This window comes from Phaethon lepturus, unplaced genomic scaffold, assembly GCF_000687285.1.
Source record: "Phaethon lepturus isolate BGI_N335 unplaced genomic scaffold, ASM68728v1 scaffold6737, whole genome shotgun sequence".
In the NCBI taxonomy this organism is placed as follows: domain Eukaryota; kingdom Metazoa; phylum Chordata; class Aves; order Phaethontiformes; family Phaethontidae; genus Phaethon; species Phaethon lepturus.
In genome coordinates this window covers 1-22,525 of record NW_010551031.1, presented here as the reverse complement: position 1 = coordinate 22,525, position 22,525 = coordinate 1, and the positions used below count along the sequence as shown (strand labels likewise).

At 38.0% G+C, this 22,525-nt stretch overlaps 1 protein-coding gene across 1 annotated transcript; it reads left to right on the top strand.

The window, feature by feature from the left end:
• The first annotated feature begins 185 nt into the window (after positions 1–185).
• Positions 186–12,530, top strand: LCA5 (Leber congenital amaurosis 5). The gene is made up of 7 exons (XM_010290723.1): positions 186–525; positions 3,036–3,565; positions 5,043–5,180; positions 6,457–6,553; positions 7,719–7,864; positions 9,760–9,898; positions 11,728–12,530. Exons 1-7 carry the CDS (start codon positions 327–329, stop codon positions 12,528–12,530), a joined length of 2,052 nt encoding a protein of 683 aa, XP_010289025.1. The 5' UTR covers positions 186–326.
• Positions 12,531–22,525: the final 9,995 nt, after the last annotated feature.

The window sequence follows — 22,525 nt, the reverse complement described above, 5'->3', positions numbered from 1 at the left end:
ATAAACAATAAGGCTAATGTAGCACAGCATGTGGCATAAGGTTATAGGAATCCTGAATAATTTTACAGGGTTTTTTTCTCTTTCTTTTTTAGCTAAACAGCAAAACCATTCTCACTTTTTTCTCTCTCTCTAAATTGTTACAGAAAAATGCATTCTGAATGATAACTACTGCTTGCTGAACTGAACTGACAAGATCTCATGCTTTGGAGATGAAGCGATAAACCCAAGGAAATAATCCAACTGTCGCCATTGTGACAACTGAAAGATCCTTTGCGTCAAAATGAACAGTCTTTGAGAAAAATCTGGAAAGCTGTTAAATGTGAAAAATGGGAGAGAGAGTAAGGAGCCCAGATTCTGAACACGACAGGAAATCAGATGAGGATAAAAATAGTGACTCCTATTATTCAGATGAAGGTAATGCATCTCATTCATCTGACCAGTCGCCAATACTAAGCTATCCATCTACAAGCCAAGAAAAAAGACATCACAAAACACAAACTTCAAACAGCCTTGTGCACTACCAAGGTAGGTAGATAGCAAAAATTGCTGCTTTGTAACTGCTCCAAAGAGTTAATTATCTTTGAAAGCTGAAATAAAAATGTGAAACTAACATTATGAGAATCTACAAATAAGGTTCATGTGAATTATGCTACAGATGGCAGGTAGACTGTAACTGTTCCTTTGAAAACCGAAATTAACCTGCTCCTGCATGAGCAGAATTTTTGGTGATATTCAGAATTACTCATATTTTTCTTAACAAGTGAACATGGCTCTTCTACTAGCCTTTTGTTGAATCATGCTGATGCTCTCTTCTTGTCTTTGACAAAAAACTTGAGGCCAAGAACCCAAGGCAAGTCCTTACTATGCAGTCTGTATAAGAGAGACTACTGTTAAAATTTCTCTGACAAAATATCCTGAAGTTCTCTCCTGTGGAAGTCTAGTTGATTAAGCTTTACAGTGTAATACTGTGTACTTTCAACAAACAAACAAACAAAAGACCACCAATGTGGCAAGAGAGAGAAAATATGTTTGGTGAAAGTTAGGTTCACGTGGAAATTCAAAAGAAAGTTTTTCCTGTTCTTGCCCCAAGGGTAAGATATCTTCAATTTGAGATGAAATAGATCCACTCTGAGCTCCCTCACACACACCTCACCTGTATAAGCTGCTTTCTTGATTGGTATTGCGGGGAAGTGAATATCACTACAAAAAGGGAGAGAAAAGTTATACAGGTTTAAGTAGAGATGCGAAGCCTTTCTGACAGCTTGTTCTAAAAAATTGCACACATTTTCTGGTGAAGTCAGAGCATATCCTGCCTTTCGTGAGCAAATGCTTTATTTCATTCCTAAGTGCTTGATGCCTTATCAATCATTTGGTCAACATTATGATCTAGAGTGTGCCAGAAGTCTGACCCTAAATGTTGAATTTGCCCAGGGAGCATATCTCTTAAGGTCTTTGACAGTGCGGTGTCCTGGTGCAACTGGCATTTTGCCAAGCTCCTCTATGTTCAGAAGTGGCATCTTCTCCATAGCGGTCATGGTATAGCTGTCTGGGAAACAAAAACTGCAGTTCCACTGCGCTATATGTTAAATTGGAGGGGGCAAATGAATGACTAGTTCTTCGATTACATAGCCAGAATCGAACATAATTATTACATGAAGATACTGTGAATGTCATGTTGTTCTTGAAAGACACTATTCCCCAATTTAACTGTATGGTCAAAAGTGAAAACTTGGTATTGAAATTTTCTGTTTTGCTCTAAATGTGGAGAAGCTCTTGAAGGGGATAGAAGTGTAGGGTTAATAGGAATTCCCTTAGTTACAGTGATAGATATAGTTACAGTTAGTGATAGGAGTGGCATCATTCCTGCAGTGCATGTAGTAGATAAACTTTTCACACCTGAATGTGACATAAGTGTTCTTTGTCAAGGAAAAAAAACACACCTTCTTTTGTTTGCCCAAGCTGTGGAAAAAACCGAGCATCAAGCAGAAAATGAACGAGTATTGGTGCAAAATGTTTAGAGGAAATTATAAGAAGATACTTTAAAACTGTTATTTTTGCTGTAAAATATTTTCTATAGAATAGAAACATGGTGAGCGCCAAAGGGGAGGAATAATTTGCTGTTACACACACTCACTGCCTGTGTGTAGGTAACTGCAGTATTGCTGTATCCCAGCTTTCAAGCCTGAATTATAAGCTGCTGCTCAGTATGTTTCTTCTGAACACTGATGTACCTTAATGAATTACACACTCTCTATGTAGTCAGTTGTTTTTAAGAGATATTTTTCGTGGATTATATGCTTCATTCTTTGAGTGTGGCTTGAGAGGCAAATGAGATAGAAACAAAATGTTTAGCTTTTATCTATGGGGATGATAATAAAATAATAATATAAAATAGGAATGCAAGTGATGCATACTAGTAATCAAATAAGGATACTGTGTGGAAAATAACTTGTGATACAGGAATAAATTATTCAGGGGAGAACTGAATTTTCATGGGATTTATAATTTTGATTTGGAGGCTTTTTGCATTGAGCCTTTGAAATCTGCTGTTTTGTCTGCAAGCATGGCAGCTGGATTTAAAAATACTACTGCATTTGTCTCAGAGAATTACATCTTGCATTATACATAACTAGCTAGCTCTCAGCTAATGGTTGCCATTTTAAAAGCATTTGATAATATTGGATGCCTAAGAGTACAGTATTTCTAAAACATTTTAATAAACATCATCAAATATTAACAAAATATGATTTTTCTGATACGATTTGCAGATGATTACTTTACAACAGTCCTATATTGATGGCTGCAAATATTACCTCTTACAGTAGATCACAGACATAAATCTCCATATTTTTTTTGCCTATCAAAAGGAGCATAAGTCTCTCATATATATGCCTTTTATTGTCTGGTTTGAAAGCTGCAATCTCTGCTAAGCATTGTAAAATTGTTTCAGGCAGAGCTTTATTCCAAGAAGGATGTTTGAATAGACAAATTGCATTGTCTTATAGTAAACATGCTTTTTATTTTTCCTTTCCTAGCCACAAAGAAATTGGGTTCCAAATATGCACCAAGTAAAAGAGGGACACGGTGGGGTTTCCGTTCTCAGAGCCTCACTAGGGATTCTCCTGCAAAAGATATAGATCTTGTTACAAAAAGAGTTCTTTCTGCTAGGCTGCTGAAAATCAATGAGCTCCGAAATGAACTAACTGAACTCCACATCAAACTAGATGAGCTGCAGAAGGAAAACAGGGCACTGAAGAGGCTTCAGCACAGGCAGGAGAAAGCCTTGAATAAGTTTGAAGACACAGAAAACGAAATCTCTCAGCTCCTTGCTCGGCACAACAATGAGATTAGAATACTAAGGGAGCGCCTACGAAAATCTCAAGAGAGAGAACGTGCAACTGAGAGACAGCTGAAAGATTCGGAAAGTGAACTGTACAGAACAAAAACTCTCTTGCAGAAACTGAAAAAGCTGTCTGCAGATAAGCACCTTGCCGAAAGAGATGACCTGGCAAAGAAACTAGCCTATGCCGAGAGCAGACTAGAGGAGAGTGAAAAAAGAATTAAGGTGAGATGACTTCCTTTTTGTAAGAAATTCTAGTACAGATATTTCTTACCATAGTCAGCTTCATGAATTGTATTTTTTCACAGCTGTGGAGCAAACAGATTTTTATTTTTTTTTTACATAGAAGTAGTGTCAAGTAAGTTATTTCCAAGGTGATTATATAGTTACATACTTGGTAGTTGTGCATTCAAATTTCTGTTTACAGATTAAGTATATTTTGTCAGAATATATACTGTGGACTTGTGCTTTTAGTGGTTTTATAACTAGTAATAATGTTTCAGAAATGCATGCAGCTATAATACAACTTTATGAAAACTAATTTATCTTCTTGGAGGGGAAACATTTGTTAAAAAATTTCTGGGTATTTAAGGAACTGTATGCTAAAATTCTAAAAAACATGTATATAGTAATTCTTTCTCAATTTTGTGAGCTGCATTCATGCAGTGTTTGATTGTCCACTATTCTGCACATCTGAGAGCTGAGCTGAACAAAATTACAGCAATTATTTTTAATACCAAAATGAGCTTTAAAACATTTTACAAGTATCCATTTTAAGAATTTTGTGCAATATATTTTAATTTTGTTCAGCAAAACTGTTTACATGTTTACACTGTAAACATGTCTAAAACCTCATTTAAAAATAATTGAGTTAACACTATTAAACTGTTGGTAGTTGTATGCAATACTATTTTTAGTTGAAATTATGTTGGTCATTAAAACGGTATTAAAGTTCAGTGTTTATATTGGTAATTAAAGCTGAATTACATTACAGAGATAATAGGTGTGGACATCCAAACGATTAAGCTGGAAACTAAGCTTTCATAAAATAAATCCCAAAATACCAAGATGCAAACTGCTGAGTTACCCAAATCACCCCTGTACACCCTGTCGTGTCACCATCTGGCATCTGTAGTTTTATGATCAGGTATTTCAGCATTTGTAGTACTGGATAATGTTAAAGTGAATCATGCTCTAAAAAGTAAAGGGTTTTCTTCTACTTTTTTTCCTTCTATCATTGTCACAGGTTCATTTAAAACAGCTATTGCAAGACGAGGTTATGTAAATGAAATCACATTCACAAATTTGTTTCTAGTAGAAAGGTTAAAAATTATTTCTTGTCTTCTTCCTTCTAATCCTGCACTTTCAGGAAGGTATTCTCTTTCTTAACCATCAGTTTGAGATTTATCGTAGAGGTCTGGAGGTCCACTGTGATAAGAGCCTTGCAGAAAGTAGTGTGTGTTCCTGTTATGTCCTCAAATCACCTCTCAATACTGCAGAAGGATGAGCCGCAGCATCTGCAGGTGCTCTGTCTGCCCTCTCACAAGTTAGGATTAATGGTTTAAATGTATTCAGCGTTACAGCAATCACAGAGCCAATATCTGAATCCAAGACGCTGGTTTACTGTAATCTTATTCAAGTAATTTGACTATGAAAAAAGTACTTCAGTTACTAAAAAAATATTATTTTGTTTTAATTGAAGGATCTGGAAAAAAACCTTGAATTAAGTGGCAGCAGTTTTCAACGAGAGTTACATTCCAAGAAAAAAAAGATGTATGAGGCTCAAGAAGAAAACAGAGTTCTCCAAGAAGAGCTTCATCGACTAAATCAGAAGCTGAAGGTAAAACATGAAGCAATACAAGTTGCTGACCATGTTCTGGCATTTTATCTTTGGGAGTATCTGTAATCAGGTTTGAATAGTTTACCAGTGACTGTACTCTCTGATGTGTACTTAATTATATACCACATGTGAGTTCTTTTCCTGCTTTAAATTGAAATGTTCTGTTCTCTGACCTTAGAGTGTTTATAACAGGAATGTCTCTATGTTAATCATTATTGTTAGCACTAGTTGAGAAAAGCAAGATCAAGTACATAGCCAAGCATTACGATTAAAACACAAGATCTCCTGGAAAATTAGGTTTTGAAGGCTTGAATTTAAAATTAAATCTGCAGGTATATACAGTACTTTATGTTAATAATGTACTTGCATTACAGTAGTTTGTGTGAAGATTGATTTAATGTATTTGTGATAGCCACGTGTGTTACTAAATTTGTGCAAAGTTTATTTGCACCCTCCACCCCATCATGGTCCAAATTCTAAATTTAAGGACTGAAAATATTGTTATATTCTACCTAGTCAGCTTATCTTTAGGGGAAAAAAAAAAAGACTTGAGCTAAAGTACTTAGTTTCTAGCAGAATTTCCTTGAAATGCCAAGTTTCCAACATGCTTATATAATGGAGATGCACCAGTTTACCACCTTACTAGCTATCAAGCAAGTAGCAGTAGCATTAGTAACTCAAAACCATATTTGTTTAGAGTAAGTGTTTTAAGCCTGATTTGTTAGTGAAGAGTTTAATATTTTGAAAATATTTTCATTATCAGACGATTTCTGATAACTCACTGTTCATTCCTGTATTTTATTTAATAAATGTCATGAAAGAAGAATATGCCTCTACCTCTGTGATGCAGTGCGCCTCTGCTCTGTGGTACTGACACGCCCTGTGACACATGACACTGCTAGCATTGAAATGTTTAACTCTTTACAAAACTGAAAATTCAGTTGTGCAATCTATATATTGCAAGTCTTATTCAAGTTCATGAAAGCACTGGCATTTAGTTTCATTTTCACTGCAGAGATGCTTTCCCCCTCCCTCCCCAAGTATTTTGCTAATGATTTTGGGGGCGGGGAAAGTTCTACTTGCTTTCTTACAGAATAAGCAAAGTTAACAATGTGATTGTTCTCCTTAAAGCATTGGACGTAACTATCAATGACTTTACTCTGTTTCTATTTACAACATGTATTTTTAATTTTTTTAATTTAATTTACAGCTCTGCTAATGGCTAGTAAATGAAACATTAGTAGCTCATTGTTACAGCTACCTCTTTAATTCATAGGAAAAAGAAAGAGAACTTGAAGCAAAAAATATATATGCAAATCGTATGTTGAAGCTATCACCAAGAAAAGACATGGATATTACACAAAGAAAAAGAGGTAACCTACATAAAGCAATAAAGGCAGAGAAAATAATAGCGACGCTTTTAAATTATTGTGCTAGGTTATATCATTCATGCCATTCAGTGTTTGGCCCTACCACTTCTTGTTCAAGAATGTTTACTTTTGTGCACTGCTTTCAACACAGTACTGGTTACAAAGAAGGACACCTTGTTTGAGTGTTCTGTAACTGCAGCAGAACAAAAAACCCAGAACTTCATCAAACAGCGTTCTTAAGTCCTTTTGTACCAGATGTTCCTGGGTGAAGGAGGAGGGGAAGATTGTTTAGTAAATTCTCTAATAGATCATAGATAATGTCTACATGGCAATAAATTACAGAGGATTTTAAAATATGTAACTTCTCTGCTATGAATATTTTGGTGATGTTTTTTACTTATTTTTTACTAATTCAAATTGACTGCCTGGGAGATGAGTTGCACTCTCCCCCCCCCCCCCCCGCAAGGAGTACGTATGTCCCAGAACATAATCTTCTGAAAATATCAGTGCAGTAATTTCTTCTGGTGTGACAAGGCAGCCTCAAGCCTTATGCTAACCACATATATATGTGTGTATGTATGTGTGTCTGTGTGTGTACTTAGACTATTTTCACTGGATCAGTAGAATCTACTTGTCAGAAGAAGCAGGAATATATGGGACTGTTTTAAATATTTAATGCCAGCATTTCAAACAGTTTGTCTGCTGCTCCTTTTATTATAGATACTCTACTATTATTACGTTTTAGGTTCAGATTTTTTTAAATGTCATTCCATAGAGATAAGCGTATGTGTTTCAAAGGTGCAAAGCAGTGAATTTTAATTTCTTAGAGTTTGCTTCTCTACATGTAGCTTCTGTGACAAGCAGTAAGATGAGCAAGGTAGTTTGTGGGGATTTTTTTAACAAATATTCAGTATACTGTAATGACTTTATAAGTAGCTTTAAGGTGGGAGTTTTAATTACTTTTTCAGTAGAAGTTTTGCATGCAATTTTTTTCATTAGCTTTTACAGATGCTGAAAACCACTGTGTGAAATTTGTCAATATTCTCCGCTTCCATTGGCTCCGATACAGTCTTTTATGTTTGCTGCAAATCATTAAAAATGAGAGATAGGTATATAGTGGAATATTTTCAAGCAAAAACATTATTTAATTAGTTTGTGTTTTCCACAGCCAACATCCAAAATATTAAAAAAGGAGCACAGCTCACAAAAGGTGTACAGACCAGTGGATACTTCTCACCAACAGAATTTCTTCCAGAATCAGAACTTGTCTGTGGTGACACAGTAAACAAGAAAGAAGGGATTCTTCCTAAAATAGTGAGTTCTATAAAAATTTGAGACTTGTTCCACATAACTCACCTATCAGACTGAACGTTTAATGCAGAGCTTATATTTTAGAAAATGCATAAATATACAAATATAAATATATAGAAAATATAATTTAGAAAACATTCTGATCTTTAAGAGAAACTCTGCTTTTCCTGAAATACCATACTCCATTTTTGTGGCACTTAGTTCATCATGTTCTATGTCTTACTGATAGCCATTAACTCCGTTTGTTTCATTTTCTGCCACTGTCATTTCTTTAAAGTTTTTGAGACTTCATTTTGGTTTTCTCCCCTTTTCTTCATTTCTAATGCTTATTTGAGCAATCTGTTGTAACAGTGCCAGTTGCCTTGTCTCTCTTTTTGCTTTGGTCTTAATTATGGTTTCTTGTACTTTCCAGTTTTATTTCACAATGCATAAATCTAACACTTCCTTTTATTGTCATAGTGCTGGTATTTCTTCTGTCGTTTTTCCAGCTTTGTGAACATGGTTGGATTTTTTTTTTGTTTTTTCCATTTCCCTTTTTATTATGTAATAGTACCATTAGAAATATTGCTAATACTTCTGTGACCTCAGGCTAAAATTAAAGAGATTCGTAAGGTATTCCAAATCAGAATAACACAGAGTCTGGTACAAATTGTACAAATTCTGATTACATAAGGCTAGGACTATTTGTCAAAAATAATGCTCTGATGATGGTCTTGACTGTCTTCCTGGTAGGACTGAAGCTTTTTCATGGCTGTTTTCATTCACATGTTCTGTCTTCCAAAATGCTTTCTGTAACTATGGATATAGTTTAATGGATGCATTATTCCAGCATATACTTTGGTGTGTGAGTTACAGAACCACACAGTTGGTACAGGTGCAGCTTATGGAGTCCAACTGTATGTCATCTTACAAACCTCTCTAGTTCATGTATGGCTATTGCTCTAAGTAACGGCAATTAAATTTGGCGAGCCTGTGCTTTCATCACTTTTCGAAGTCAAGCATTTTAAATACTTGGCCACTATCTCTTCATGAAGGTTTTTGTTGTGGGTTTTTTTTTTTATATAATAATGATAATCTTGTACATGAAGGGAAAATACTTGAAGTTGTTTTGGCTAGCAGTCATATTTTGTTTTTTCATTAAGTAGTAACTTTCTCTTACTTCTCTTGGAAGTGTATTTTTATCTAGAAGCTTATTTTGCTCTAAAATAAGCACAAGCTACAAAGTTAGCATCCACATGTTGGATTACGCTGGCTTTCTCTTCACTTCATTGCCACTATTTTTCTGTGTTAGTGATTTTTACTGCTGACATTAATATCTCTTCTGCAGGTTCTTTCCTTTAAATGTATACTGAATACACTCACTAGCTGAATTTTTCAGCCAAGATGAAACCTTTCTCTTTCACTGTTTGTTACTTAATACTCCATAACTTTACCACTGTGAGACTGTGAATCTACAACCCACTCACTTCAGTAAAAAGACCAGATTGTGGAAATAGAGGGTAACTAATTGCTTTCTTGTTAAAAGAATAAGGTAGTGGGGTCTGGCCTTCTATTAAAGTCCTTGAAAAAGACAACTTCTGACTTCTAAAGAGATCTACTGTCACACAGTGATAATTTTGCTTTATGACATTGGAGCTGCAACTTCCCTGAAATGTGTAATACAGAATAGAGTTGATTGTCTATTCATTTTGTTTTAGGTGCATAAAACTATGCTAGAGGTGATAAGATTGTAGGGCCAAACCCCTGGGTTTCCAAAGCTGGTTTGGTTTAGATACCTTGTTCGTTTTCATGTGTAGCAGTAAGAATGTGGTTTCAGAATGACATAGAAGTTCATATGATTTTGTTTTTATCGATTATTTTCCCCCATCAGCATTCAGTTTTTTATTAATTTATTTCAGGAAAAAGAAACTCAAGACAAAGGATGGAAAGAGCAAGCAGACCTCCTAAGACAAGACCAAGACAGGGAAGGGGAAGAGAAACTGAAATGTTTTCAGGAAACAGAGGCTTTAGAGGAGAGGGTTCAAAAACTTCATGATGGTAAGGAGACAGGCAGCTGAAGGATGGAGAATACACCATAGAATACTAATTGAGTGAGGCTGCTAGTTTCTTGTGAGAAGAGCAAAATGATTTTCAGAGATCACTACAGTGGAAAATTATTTTCAGTTATATTATGCAAAGAGAATCAGAAAGAAATACGGGATATAGAATAATCTGTGCCCTGTACTCTGCTGTGATTAAGTATGCAGCAGCAAAAAATGCTGTCCACAAAAAAGTATTGAAGCCTTGAGAGATTTTTCTTTACAAAATAAGGATTACATAGCAGGTAAATGCTGATGTTATCTCTGACTTGCTAGATGTTACTGAGATAGGCAGTAGATTTTTACTGTTGTAGAACAAATCTGCTTTCCTTAATATGGCCTGTTTTTTCAGTACATATCTACTTCACTTGTATCATTTGAAATTGTAGTTTCTCTTTTTGCTTGTGGTTATGATTTGGTGTGGCTATTTGAGAAATGTCAGTTTCTATCATCATATTTTAATGTTGCTTTTTATTAATTTGGTTTTCATAACTTCTTAATGATTTACATTCATAAGTCTTTTAATCTAAAATATTTTAGATGGACTCCATCCTGTCATGTTAAATAATCTTTCAGTGATTATCGTTAATGAACAGCAACACTTAGTCTAGATGACAGGGAAGAATTCTGAAAAATCTGTAGACGCTTTCAGAGATAAATTCTGTGAAAATCTTCTACCTCCGTTAGCACCAGTGCACAACTTACGTAAGCCAAGAATCTGTTCTGTTGTGTCTCTAAGATGATTTGACCACCTTACCCATGTTACAGTATAAACTGATACTTTGCCCACCTTACATACAGAAAGGTAGCTCCTTGCTCAACTTGGTATAATGATATGCTATTGAAAAAATATGTATAGTAAGTATATTAACTGAACTGTTGCAGCTATTTCTGTAAGCTTGATCCAAAGTACAATACATAACGTAGAACTTTGTGAAAACATCAGTCAGAAATTTGTATAAAGTATTCAAAGGGGAATGCTGGTATCTTGAAGGGGCCAAGTAGTCGTATTCAGCTTCTGGTCAAACACACATCTGTTGTCTTGATGGAAAAATATTTTGAAGAGAGAAATATTTGAGAAGTTCCCTTTTTCTTGTACACATTTACTTGTACAGTATTTGCAGGTCTTATCTAGAAGTTTATTACTGTTTTGCACCTTTGGTGTCCCTTTATAGCTGTGCAAACTGATACCTGGTATTTCCACAGACACTGTCATTGAATTCACATGGTGATGCGCAAAACACTTGTGTAAAGGTGTTTTCTGTATGCAGCAGATGCAGTATATTTTAAATCATTCACTACTTGAGACCCGTAATGACTCCTATGACTTTATGGCCTGATAGCTTTACAGGAGTAGTTCCTTTTATGGAAAAAAAATGCCAAACATATATCCCAGAACCATCCTAATGTCAGTGGTGCTGACAAAGGAAAAATAAAGTGCTGTGCAAGTTAGAACTATTAACATTGGGGATGTTGTATTCATTTTCATTCAAACCCAGGAAACAGGAAGCCAATTGGCAGAAATGAAATTTCTCTGGAAATTCTAAAATGTGGATAATGTCCTAATCCCTTTGGAAGAGGACAGTAAACTTTTATATCTTAGCAGCGACCCTGGTGTGAATTTAGTTTAATTTTTTAAGAATTTATTTTTGCAGTAGGAAAACTACTTTATGCATAGAAGAGCATATTAAAAACTCAATGACTTTTGCTTGTGTTATTTTTTAAATAGTCTTCTAAAAGCATTTTAAAGCTAAAACATTTTAAATAATGTCTAAACGTTTCCTGCAGAGTGGGAAAGGGAAGAATATGACAAAATGAAAAAAGAAAGCAGCTTTTTACTGGATAAAGATGAGAAAACAAAAATGGAGACAGAAATCCACAAACCTGAAGTAGAGAGAGAAAGCACTGAGATGCTGGAAGAGCGTAAAAGAGACTTCCTGCTTGCTAAAATGCGAGAAATTGATAGAGAGACTCAAAATGTAACAAATGTGAAACCTGCTTCCCAGCCATCACTCTTAAATACAGCAAGAAAATCTGATTCCCTGGAGAAAAAAGAAAAAACTAATCAATTCTTTGAGATTCCTGGGAAAGTTACTAATGGATTTCCTGTAGATGACAGCCAGGATGATGCCACAAGAGCAAAAGGGCAGAAGCAACGAAATCTAAGGACCGTAGATTTAAGTAGTGAGTTAACATTTGGTAGTTATGTACCTTCCTTTGGGAAAGGATCAGGGAGACCAAGTTGGCTTACCCAGAAAAGTGTCAACTTAGAAGAAAACGTTAAGGAAAATGCAGATTTCAATAGTAAGAAAGAAAAGAAGTCCAATTTAATGGAACAACTCTTTGGAAGCAGTGCCAGTACCATCCTTCTTTCTAAAAATAACAATGCAACACCTTTTGACCTTGACTGGGACTCTAGTAATACTCTTCTTGTTGATAAAAGCAGTAAAGTCAAAGTAAAAGATGACAATGAGCTTTTCAGTAAAGGAAGAAACCTAAACAGGCACCGTTTGCAACATACTACAAGCAAGCCAGGAGTTAAGACCCTTGGTTCTTTACAAGATGAAATCGAAGAAGTAACTTTACAATGATCATAATTCTATGTTTCATATGTAAATACTGAAAAAATATTTTCATGTAATATTTATTAGATACAGATTTGAAACGTCAGATATATTGTAAAGCCTTATGAAGGAATAATTTACGTAAATGGGTATATGTAGAGAGGAAAGATGCACTTGGATAGAACAAAAGTTCTATCAACAATTCCTAACCTATATGCAGGAATTTTCTTCTAAGATGTAATATCCAAATACAGCCCTTGGAGCTGTGGCAATGACTCTTCTGGCAGAAAGATAAGGAAGATGTCCTGAGAGACTTTGATAGGTGAGCTAGGTGCTGGCTGGCCGCTTCCGTCAATCAGAGTAAGACACTCTTGCCCCGACTTGGGCTCCAGACCGACTGTCACTGGTGCCATCTGGTGCCATCTGACTTGCACAGCTGTGGGTCGGGGTCCCAGAGGCTCAGTAGCGCAGAGCTGGTCGGGATGCCACAGGAATGGGAAGACTTGCAGAGGCTCACATTCGCTTGTGCCCTTTGCTTACGCTCTCTCACACACCCTTCATGCTCCTTCTTGCTCTTGCTCTCTTATGTGCTCGCTCTCTTCCCCCCCCATCATCCTCTGTCACTTTTTCCCTTTGCTTGCTCTCACCCTCTCTCTCTTGCCATAGCTGTTTAAAGTTGAGACCTACCAATGTGTAGTGGTATGTTAAGTAAAATGATACTTCTCACAAGGGAGCATTGTTATTTATTACAGAATGAGTTGGCTAAGGCGGTGGCCCTGGCATTCAGGGCCGCTACTTGATGAGCATCTCTGGCTAGGCAGCATAGGAAGTGTTGGGTGGTTTGGTGGTTTTTTTTTTATACCTGTAGGCTGCTCACAGTTCACTGCTTTTAGGTGTTCTTCTAGGCCTCAGCTCTTTTCTTTCTCAGGCATTTGGAGAGCCTCTTAACTGTGTCAGGAGAACGCATGTGTAACATCAGCGTCATGAAACAGGTAGAAGAGAGGTACCCAGCACAAAAGCTCAGGTAGAAAGAGAATATTCTACACCGCAATCATGTTATCTCAGAAGATGTCAACAGAAACACAACTCAGGAACAGCTGGTCTCTCTTCTGCATAGGTTTTCTGTAGACCTTACTACCAAATTTGTCTAACTCTTCTCATACATTCAGGTTATATTTATTATATAATGCCATTTTTTGTAATTTCTGAATTTTCTATGTAAAATTCAAATCATTACTAAGTCATTTTTTAACAAAATGGTTTTATTAAATGACTTGAGTAAAATTTTTGTGTGTAGATCATATTTAACACAAAGTTCTGACTTTTTCTATAATGTTACTGATACTGGGGGGAGGGAGGGTTGACAGCAACATTGTGAGTGATGTTACTCACTGCATGGTGCCATGTACACAGACTAAAAAGGTAGGCAATGAAGGATTTGGCAGAGACATTCCAGAAAATAAGCTGAAGGTCATTCCCTACTAGAACAACAGATTTTGAAATGCCTCTCTGATATGCTCCCTATGAGCCTGATTCAAAACATACCAAAATACAGAAAAGAATTCCCATGATTTCAAGATGCTTTGAGTCCAGATTTCTCTGAAGACAATGGCTCTTCTGAAAAGAAAGGCTGATGTCTGCATCATGCAATAACTTTGTTTGCTCCTTCCCCCCTCCCCTTCAGAAAGAAAATTAGTCACAGACCCAGACTCAGTGTGTGGGACCATTCTCACTAGGCACCCTGTAGTGAAAAGCAACTCATGTTCACCTGCTTGCTTACAGTCCCAATTATACTGATTATAATACTTCAGAATTTAGCTGGTTCATTTTGGTTGCAAATGGTCAGAATATCAGGACAATTCTGACCAGCAACGGTGAATTTAACTCTCCGTGTTACTCTTCTGCAATGACTTCTTTGGGGAAATACTGTTTTGTAAGAGGTAGGAGAAGTCTGCGGGTAAGCACTGTGGGTGTTTGTGAGTGGGTGGTTATTTGTCTTAACTTTCTTGTCCTAATGGTGAGTGACTGCTGCCCTTCTAGGAGAAGGCACTTTGCTCCTGAGGATACTGCTGGGGTGGGTTGTTTATTTTTCTTTCCTGTGGTTGAGGATTCCAAGGCATAAAACAATGATATAGCTGCTGCGGTTATTAAGGATCATGTAGTGTTATGGAGGGTTGTTTTTTGTTTCTTTGCAAGTCAACCCATTAACATCTGGCAAATCGTAACTATCATGCTGAACTGACGTGCCCTGCTGTTTCAATTACAAATGTATAGTTTCTAAGCTGTTTCATATTATCAGCCCCTTCTGAAGTTCACAAATGTTCCCATTCTGTTAGCAGACTCTTCCTGAAGCAAACACTGTGGCAACTTGCACACAAAAAAAAGGTGTATCTGTGTTAGGAAAGTGAAAATAAATTAATCTGCTGGGAGCAGTATCACAGGTATAGTTTCCCTTTTCCCCTCGTTGTTCTCTATCTCTATGACTTATTTTCTTTCCTTGCTGCACTTTCTAGTTTTAGAGTTACTTGTATGCAAATATCATTACAGTTAAAATGTATAAAGCCGGCGCTTTGAGAGGGAATCTTCTGTTTGTGGGGAGGAAACCTCTGGGTCCTTCTAATAACTGTAAGCAGTGTTTCTGCTGTTGAGCAACAGTTTTCTACTAACTGGAAGCAACTTTTGCAAAGTCTTAAAAAGGTCTGTGGACCTTATGATTAGGCATATTGATCCCCTGTAGTTCTCTTGACCCCTGGTTTCAACTGCTGTATCCAGATAGTCTGCATGTTGCTTTTAGCAGTGGCAGTGTTTAATAGTGCTTGATAGACTGCAAAAGAATCCATCTTTTGTGGTAAAGAGAGGTGACAAATGCTTTGATGATGATTTGTGTATGATTTGATGTTTATGTCCAGTTGTAAATTCTGTTTCTTAGATGTTCAGAACATATGGCTATTCCATCTATTGTGTTTTGCTTTCCTTCTGAATCACCAAAGGTGATGGGAGAGTTTCCTCCATTCCAACAAGAAAAGACCATTAAAGTTTGATTAACTGTTTTAGTGGAATATTCAGGGAGATTGCTACTGCCCTGGGAAAACTGGCCTTCCAGTTCTAATACCCAAGAGAGTGGTCATCAAACAAAAGTATCTGAGGAGCATCTGATGAAGGTGGCCAGGAGTCAGGGCACACCTGACAGAGAAAACAGGAAGTTTTAAGAATGAAGATTTTGAGAGAGGAGTTGAATGGTGGAGGATGGGGGGAGTGTAGTAGATCTTCTGTAATCCAGGAGAAGAGATGTGAGCTGTAGGAGGAGAACTTAGGATACTGCTCTTCACCACTCTAAGCTGAAGCCTGAAGAGCGCTACAGTGGTACGAAAAGTGAACCGGGAAATGCTTAAACATATTGAAATAATTTTCTCAGATCTGTGGTATCTTTGGGCTATCTAAAAAGTAAAAAAAAAAAAAAAAAAAAAAAAAAGATTTTTCAGAAACTTAATAAATCTTGTGTTTCTGATTTTGCTTCGCCTAGTGCATACATGCCTGAAGAAATGAATTGCCAATTATAATATTTCCAAAATGGTGATGCATGGAGAGGATGTGCTTAGGCTACTTGCCAGCCTCAGGTTTGTTGCTGGTCCTGAAACAGAAGGTCTAATCCAGCTAGCTCAGAGCCTTATTTGCTCTGTCAGGAGATGTGAAAGAATATCTGATCTGGCATGTTAGGAGTAGGAATTGTTCAGGGAAACATCTTGGGGCAGATGGCTATAAGAGCATCAGCAGGGCTTTTGCTGATACTTGTGCTCTAGAAGTGCTTCGGGTGAGCCTTTGCTATTCAAGAAAATAGTAATAAATTCTGCATAGTCCTCTAAAGTGGACACCAGCAAAAATCTATGCAGCAGAAGTGAGCGCCTTCAGGAGAATCGTGCTGCCAATTGCAGGAAGGGAGGTTTTGTTCCCAGAGCTGCATGGCTTAGCTAAGTCTGACCTACTCTTGGTCTGAGATGACAACTTTAAGCATAAGAGATGACCCAGTTGACATTGCTCATTTATAAAATTCCCTTTTGTTGGATCAAATTTAATGTGGTCTCCTGTTCCAAATTATCTCTTTGATTAGCTGCAAAGTTTTGATGTCTGCAGGAGGAGAACAATTGCATCAGTGTGCACTGTCTGCTGGGACTCGTGGCTGCTGGGGAGTTGCTAGGATACCTCTCTAAAAGGTACGATTCACTTGGTTAACCACCAACCCAGTTTGCATGAGAAATACTTTTCACATCTTCGTTTTGTGCTGGCATCAGCTGTGCATCAGATGTGCATATGGGTTTAGAGCAAGCTACAGGTTGATTGTCATGTGTGTCTGTTGCCTGTTTTGATATGCAAAACAACTCTGTGCTCCATAGCAAAGGATCCAGAACAACTATAGTAGCAATTCCAGCAATCTGTAAGATGAGCATTGCTTCCAGAGGGGAACATCAACCACAGGGAACCAAGGGAAGGTTTGACTTTAGATACGCGTTTCTGGCGTATAGCTAAGGCTTAACTTTCTGTCTGTGAAAGATGCAAGGGAAATTTTCATCTCCTATGCAATATTTTCTTTCCCGCTCTGAGCAGGGGGGTGGACGAGATGACCCGCCAAGGTCCCAATGGAAGCTACTCTGTGATCCTGTTATCCTTGCTACATCCCACTGGTATTAATGCTTCCTTCCAGCAGAAATCCTTTGTACAAAGCTCCTTCGTGCTCCTTGCACAAAGTTGCCTCAGATACCTCCTGGGTGTCCATCTGTTCTTGAATATGACAGCATTGTATTCAGGACACAAATCCTAACTCAACTCTCTCTCTCTCTCCACAATAGCTGCTTTGTGCATGCTCATCCTTCCAATACCCTTTTTTCTCCATCTTCCTGTTTCCTGAAACATTTTGTTCAAACTTTGTCTTCAGGACCTTTTGCTGTCATTTCTGTGAATCTTCCCTTGTTCCACAACCCTCCTTCTTCTCTTTCCCTCTTAACTTTCCTGAACTCCTCTTGCTGCTTCCACGGGGTCTTTCCTCTTGATGGACCATCATTCATTTGTTCTGTCTGAACAGTCTTTGCTTTTTATCTCCTAAGCACCACAGTTGTCTTCTCCCTAAATTGCCTTTATCTCCTCTCCCACAGTTTCTTTCCTCACTCTGGAGCTCCTTTCCAGCCATGTCCCTCCTGTCCCACCTCTGTGAGTTATTAGGATTTACTCACTGTCCTTTCTCACCTCCTCTGAGCTGCCAAGGGCTCCAGCCTGTTCATCTTCCTGCTATGTCCCCTCAATGGCTTAAGTCTTTGTTTTAGCCTGGGTATAGGCTAACCCAAGTAACCTGAAAAGCTGCATGTTGCTGTGCTAGGATCCTGATCACCTGCTAACCTGAGCACCTCTTGCAGCCCTTCTGCTGATCCTCCTGCTGCTCCCTCATCCCAGACCTTCCCAGTCATTCTCCCTTTATACCAATCGTCTTGTTTCCGTTGTTGTTATCTGTGTTGCGACGTATTGGGAGTCTGTGGGACTCGAGCTATGGCTGCGTGTTTTGCAAAGCTTCTAATGAGCTGTTAGCTTCACAGTTTGCTGCTTAATAATTCTCATGGTAGCAAGGATGGATAACCCAGGTGCTGTAATTCACTAGAGATCAGTTAATTACTAGTGCTCAGCATGAAGAAATCATGCTTGGATTGGCAAAGGGCACAAACTGAACGCCTGTACCTGACCTTCCTCTTGCTGTAAAGCTAACTCTAGCTTTGAATTCTCAGTCTAAACAAGCACAAAACTAAGCCTTAAACTGCCTGTGTGAACCAAGCATCCAAGCCCTGGGGTAACTAGCAAGCATTTGTTCGCTTGGTACGCAATTTTCCTTGACTATGGTGACTATGACCCATCATACAGAGTAACAGCAGCATCGCTTGGGTTTCAGAGACATTTTTGTCTCAACGTGCTTTCTAAGCCTATTGGCCTCATGCCACCCATGTGGAAACCCTGAGGAAATGAGACATACAAAAGACCTTCTCAGAGTTTCACTGGTCGGTAATGGAAGTTAGACTAGAGATTTCCACATTCTCACGCACTGTAAGGCACCGCCCCCATTTTCGTGTGTGTATAGGCATCCTCTATGCATATCTCTGGTATTTTAATGAAAAAGGCACTCAACCAATCTTCAGTCCTGGAATGAGCTGCAATGTGTAATTTCTTCTATTGAAGAAATGCATAAATCTAGAATGAAAATGTTCCCAAGAATATTCTAATGTCTTCTAAAAATTCTGTCTCTGATTTGTTTGGTTTTTTGTTTCTAGTGAATACACCACATATGCTGGCACATGGATGTAACTTTTGTAAGCAAAAGGTGTTAACTTTGGTTTAACTGGTAAATCACACCATTCTCATACTATACCTGCAATCCAGAGAAAAAAGCACAGTTAAAGCATGAGCAACATTTACAACATTCACTAGAAATACTTAATTCTAAGCAATATTAATACTTTTGTGTTCTTATCAGTTATAAATTACACTCTGAGATCTAGAGTTCCTCCAAAATCTAATCAAGTAAATCCTCATTTTAATGAGTGGCAATCACAAAACTGGGGAATAACTGTCCTGACTTTCTGAGCAGCAAAGCATTGCAGTGCCTATTGAATTCAACGCAAGATTAATTTTCCTGGGCAGCAGACTGTTGTCCTGAAATAATGTATACCCCTGTATAAGATGTGCACCATCAGTACATTTTCCCTGATTTGGCCAAACGATGTTTTTTGGCTGGTGCAATCAGCCAGAGCTCAACTGAAAGTTTGAAACAAAAGCATATGTTATTGTTCACGGTACTTCATATTTCTTGAAAGAGAATATGTTGAATTTTATAAGCTAATTGCAGACTCCTGTTGGCTAAGGTGGAGGCAAAACGCTGCTTAAAGAGCCCTAGTTCCTCTGTGGTGCTTGTTTGCTCACACACCTCATTCCTGAGGAGCCCTCTATGTACCTGCTGCTGTTTTGTGTTGTTTAGCTCAGGATAAAGTTTTATGAAATATATCATGGCCCACTTTCACTTTGCACACTGTCTCGCTACTTTGATGTAGCTTTCTTTCCTGAGCCATGATCCGAAGCGTTGCACCCAACAATATTTACATTATGTTTTGGGACAAGGATGCCTTCTTGCCCTAGACAATAAATGTTTGAAAAGAACCGGAGCTTTGCACAGGCTGTCTTTCCCAAATTCAGAAGGGATATTAAGGACTCTGTATTTTGTCAGCTTATTGATTATTTGAATTATTGCTCAGAAATAGTTCATGGATTATTCAGTGGCTGTATGGGAAGTGGGTACACCACCTGTCAAGAGCTGCTGTGTATCACATGAGTTTCCTTTAGAGGGCACCATTGACTTCCCTGAAGTCTACGTAAATGTCTGTACTTGCTGTTAATGAGGCTTATTATCCACATCTGGACATCTGAGGTCCATGTCTTGAATGTTTTTTGCTCTAAATATTTGGGATGCTGTGGGCTTGTGCACATTATCTACTGTATGCAAATATTTGACATAAAATACACCTTGCGATAGACTTCTCAGGCCTTGGCTATGATGATTTTCTTAATCACCAAGTAAGATGTTGGTAGGAACATACACTCCGGGATGCTGAACTGTGTCTTCTAATAAAGAGACTTCCAATAAAGGAATGGAACGCTCAGCTTCAAGCCATAGAGGCCAGCATACAAGTGAACCTTCACTTCCAGCATGTGGTCTCCTCCATCCTGTGTGACTAGTCACTGGATCTAGAAAGATATATTTGATTCTCCTTCCCTATGACTTTATCTGTTTTCCAGCAGAAGTGGTGTTTCTGCAGCCAGATCTATCTCCATCTCTCTCTCTCTTACTCTCACGTTCTTTTTTTTGTATGCTGTACCCAAGCTGGGCAGATCTGCTTGATAAAGTGATGCCAGAAGGATGCAGCTCTAGGAGGTCGATGGGTGACATGAGTTATTTTCTAGAATGAAGAAAGTTACTTTTAGATTTCTTAATCTATTTTTCTGCTTATTTTTTAATGAAGAAGCACAGAGATCAGGGAAGTATAGAAAGTGCCTAGCATAGTGTCCCAGCTTGAGGCAATACACGGTTCAAGGGAAGTCCACAGTGATATAAGCAGGATAATTGTGTAAATAAATGTCTGCTCCACAATAAAAAATGAGCTTAATTTTAGAATTGGACCCTCAAAAAGATTTATCTCTTTTGTCCAGGTAATTATTGTAATTTCATGGAGATGAAGTAACATCCAACAAAATGGTCGTTCAGATGCTTACCTTCTCTCTCGCTCCTTATTATGATTGCTTATACACTCTTCTGTGCAATTGCATCAACGTAGTCCTGATAATGTGGGTTTATATTTTATACTTACGTGGTTAATTAACTGCAGAGCTGCAGTGAGCCCATCTCTAACATTGCAGATGCCTGGGGTCTGTTTAGTGCATTTGCAGCCCCTGAACCAAATCTTTGATCCTGCTCATAACATTGTTGTCTTTCATTGGCTTAAAAGGTACCTGTAGCCTACAGCGGGAGCAGGCTGACTGGCACAGGCAGAGTAGGAGGACTGGGTTGAAGAAAGATGAAGAAAAGCTCAGATGAGGGTGGAAAAGCCATCCTTTGATGCCTTGCAAAGGATTTTTCGAGCACCGTGAAGCACTCACAGGGCAGCAGCAATAGCTGGAAGGCAGCCCAGCAGAAGTCCCTAGGTATGTAATCCTATGAATCTCACCAACCCATCACTTATCTCTTCTTCCATCTCTGCCAGAGCAGATTAAACCTCCTGAATGAAAACCTGATATTCAGGAAACTCAGCATAAACTTAAACCTTGTGTTAGTGGGATTCACTTTTATGCATTGATCCCCAAAAGCTTGCAACCTCAGTGTTACAACATATTGAAAACATGAAATCTCTTCGACAATGTTATAAAATGTCTTTTTTTTTCTGTTTCCTAGTTATATCAGCAGAACCAAGTTGGAAGAAAATTTATTTCTCCTAGACTTCTTGTTCATTTGGGTAGTCCTCTGTGGCAGGCATGTTTACATCTCTGTGATCCTAAACCTCAGGGAATTGCATTTCATTTCGGGGCTGCTGAGTCTCCGCAAATCCCATGAGATTTTTAGCTTTGATTTGCAAAATCCAGGGTGTTTTTTTCCTATGGCTGTGGAGAAAACCTTGAAAGTTAGAAGCTAGAGGCCTCAAAGAAAAAAGGAAGTACATTTAAGAAATAAAAATGCATGATAAAATAATAGAAGTTCTAAATGCATATTTCACCTTGTACTTTAAAAAAAGAAATCTTCATGACAGAAGGCAACAATTCATGATTTTGGATTCACTCAGAAAAACTGTTCTTCAAGTCTCCATTAAGATGACCATCAGTTTCAGGCTGGTTTGTGCCATTACACTCAATGCTGTATTCTTCCTAAATAAGAGAGGAATTATCCAATTAAATAATTATATATTATCAGTGTCTCCCCCTTAGAGGAGGAGAATGAGTACACATAAGCTGACTCTTCCAGAGCCGCTGGGAACGTCTGGCTCCCAGGTACCTTAAGGGAGGCTTCGCCGCTCAGTAACTGTACCTGCTTGATCCAGTTTCAGTCTTGAGCAGTGCTGTGCTTTAATCTCAGTTCATACGAGAGCCAGTGGGGCTAGTGACAACCTCTCTCTAACTATAAGTTCCCCGCACCTTTGTTCCTCTCTCTTCTGAAAGGTGAGAACAGCGATGAGTCTCAGGGAGGTACTAGTTAACATACAACTATTTGTAACCCTGAGATATTCTTCCTCTCAAAGCTCAAGGGACTGAAACACCTCAGAGTTAAGATCATTCCAGTGAAGTACAACCTTGATTTGAAGAAAATCAGTTACCTACTGGTCTAAGATCATAGAATCACTAAGGTTGGAAAGGACCTGCAAGATCATCAAGTTCAACCATTAACCCAAAGCCACCATGTCTCCTAAACCATGTCGTGTAAGTGCCACATCCACATGTTTTTTGAACAC

Bases quoted from the DNA above. Each gene is read 5' to 3' on its own strand.
- LCA5 (XM_010290723.1), top strand. From the start codon at position 327: ATGGGAGAGAGAGTAAGGAGCCCAGATTCTGAACACGACAGGAAATCA. The intron at 3,566-5,042 runs GTGAGATGACTT...TTTTAATTGAAG, and splicing joins AGAGTGAAAAAAGAATTAAG to GATCTGGAAAAAAACCTTGA. The intron at 7,865-9,759 runs GTGAGTTCTATA...AATTTATTTCAG, and splicing joins AAGGGATTCTTCCTAAAATA to GAAAAAGAAACTCAAGACAA.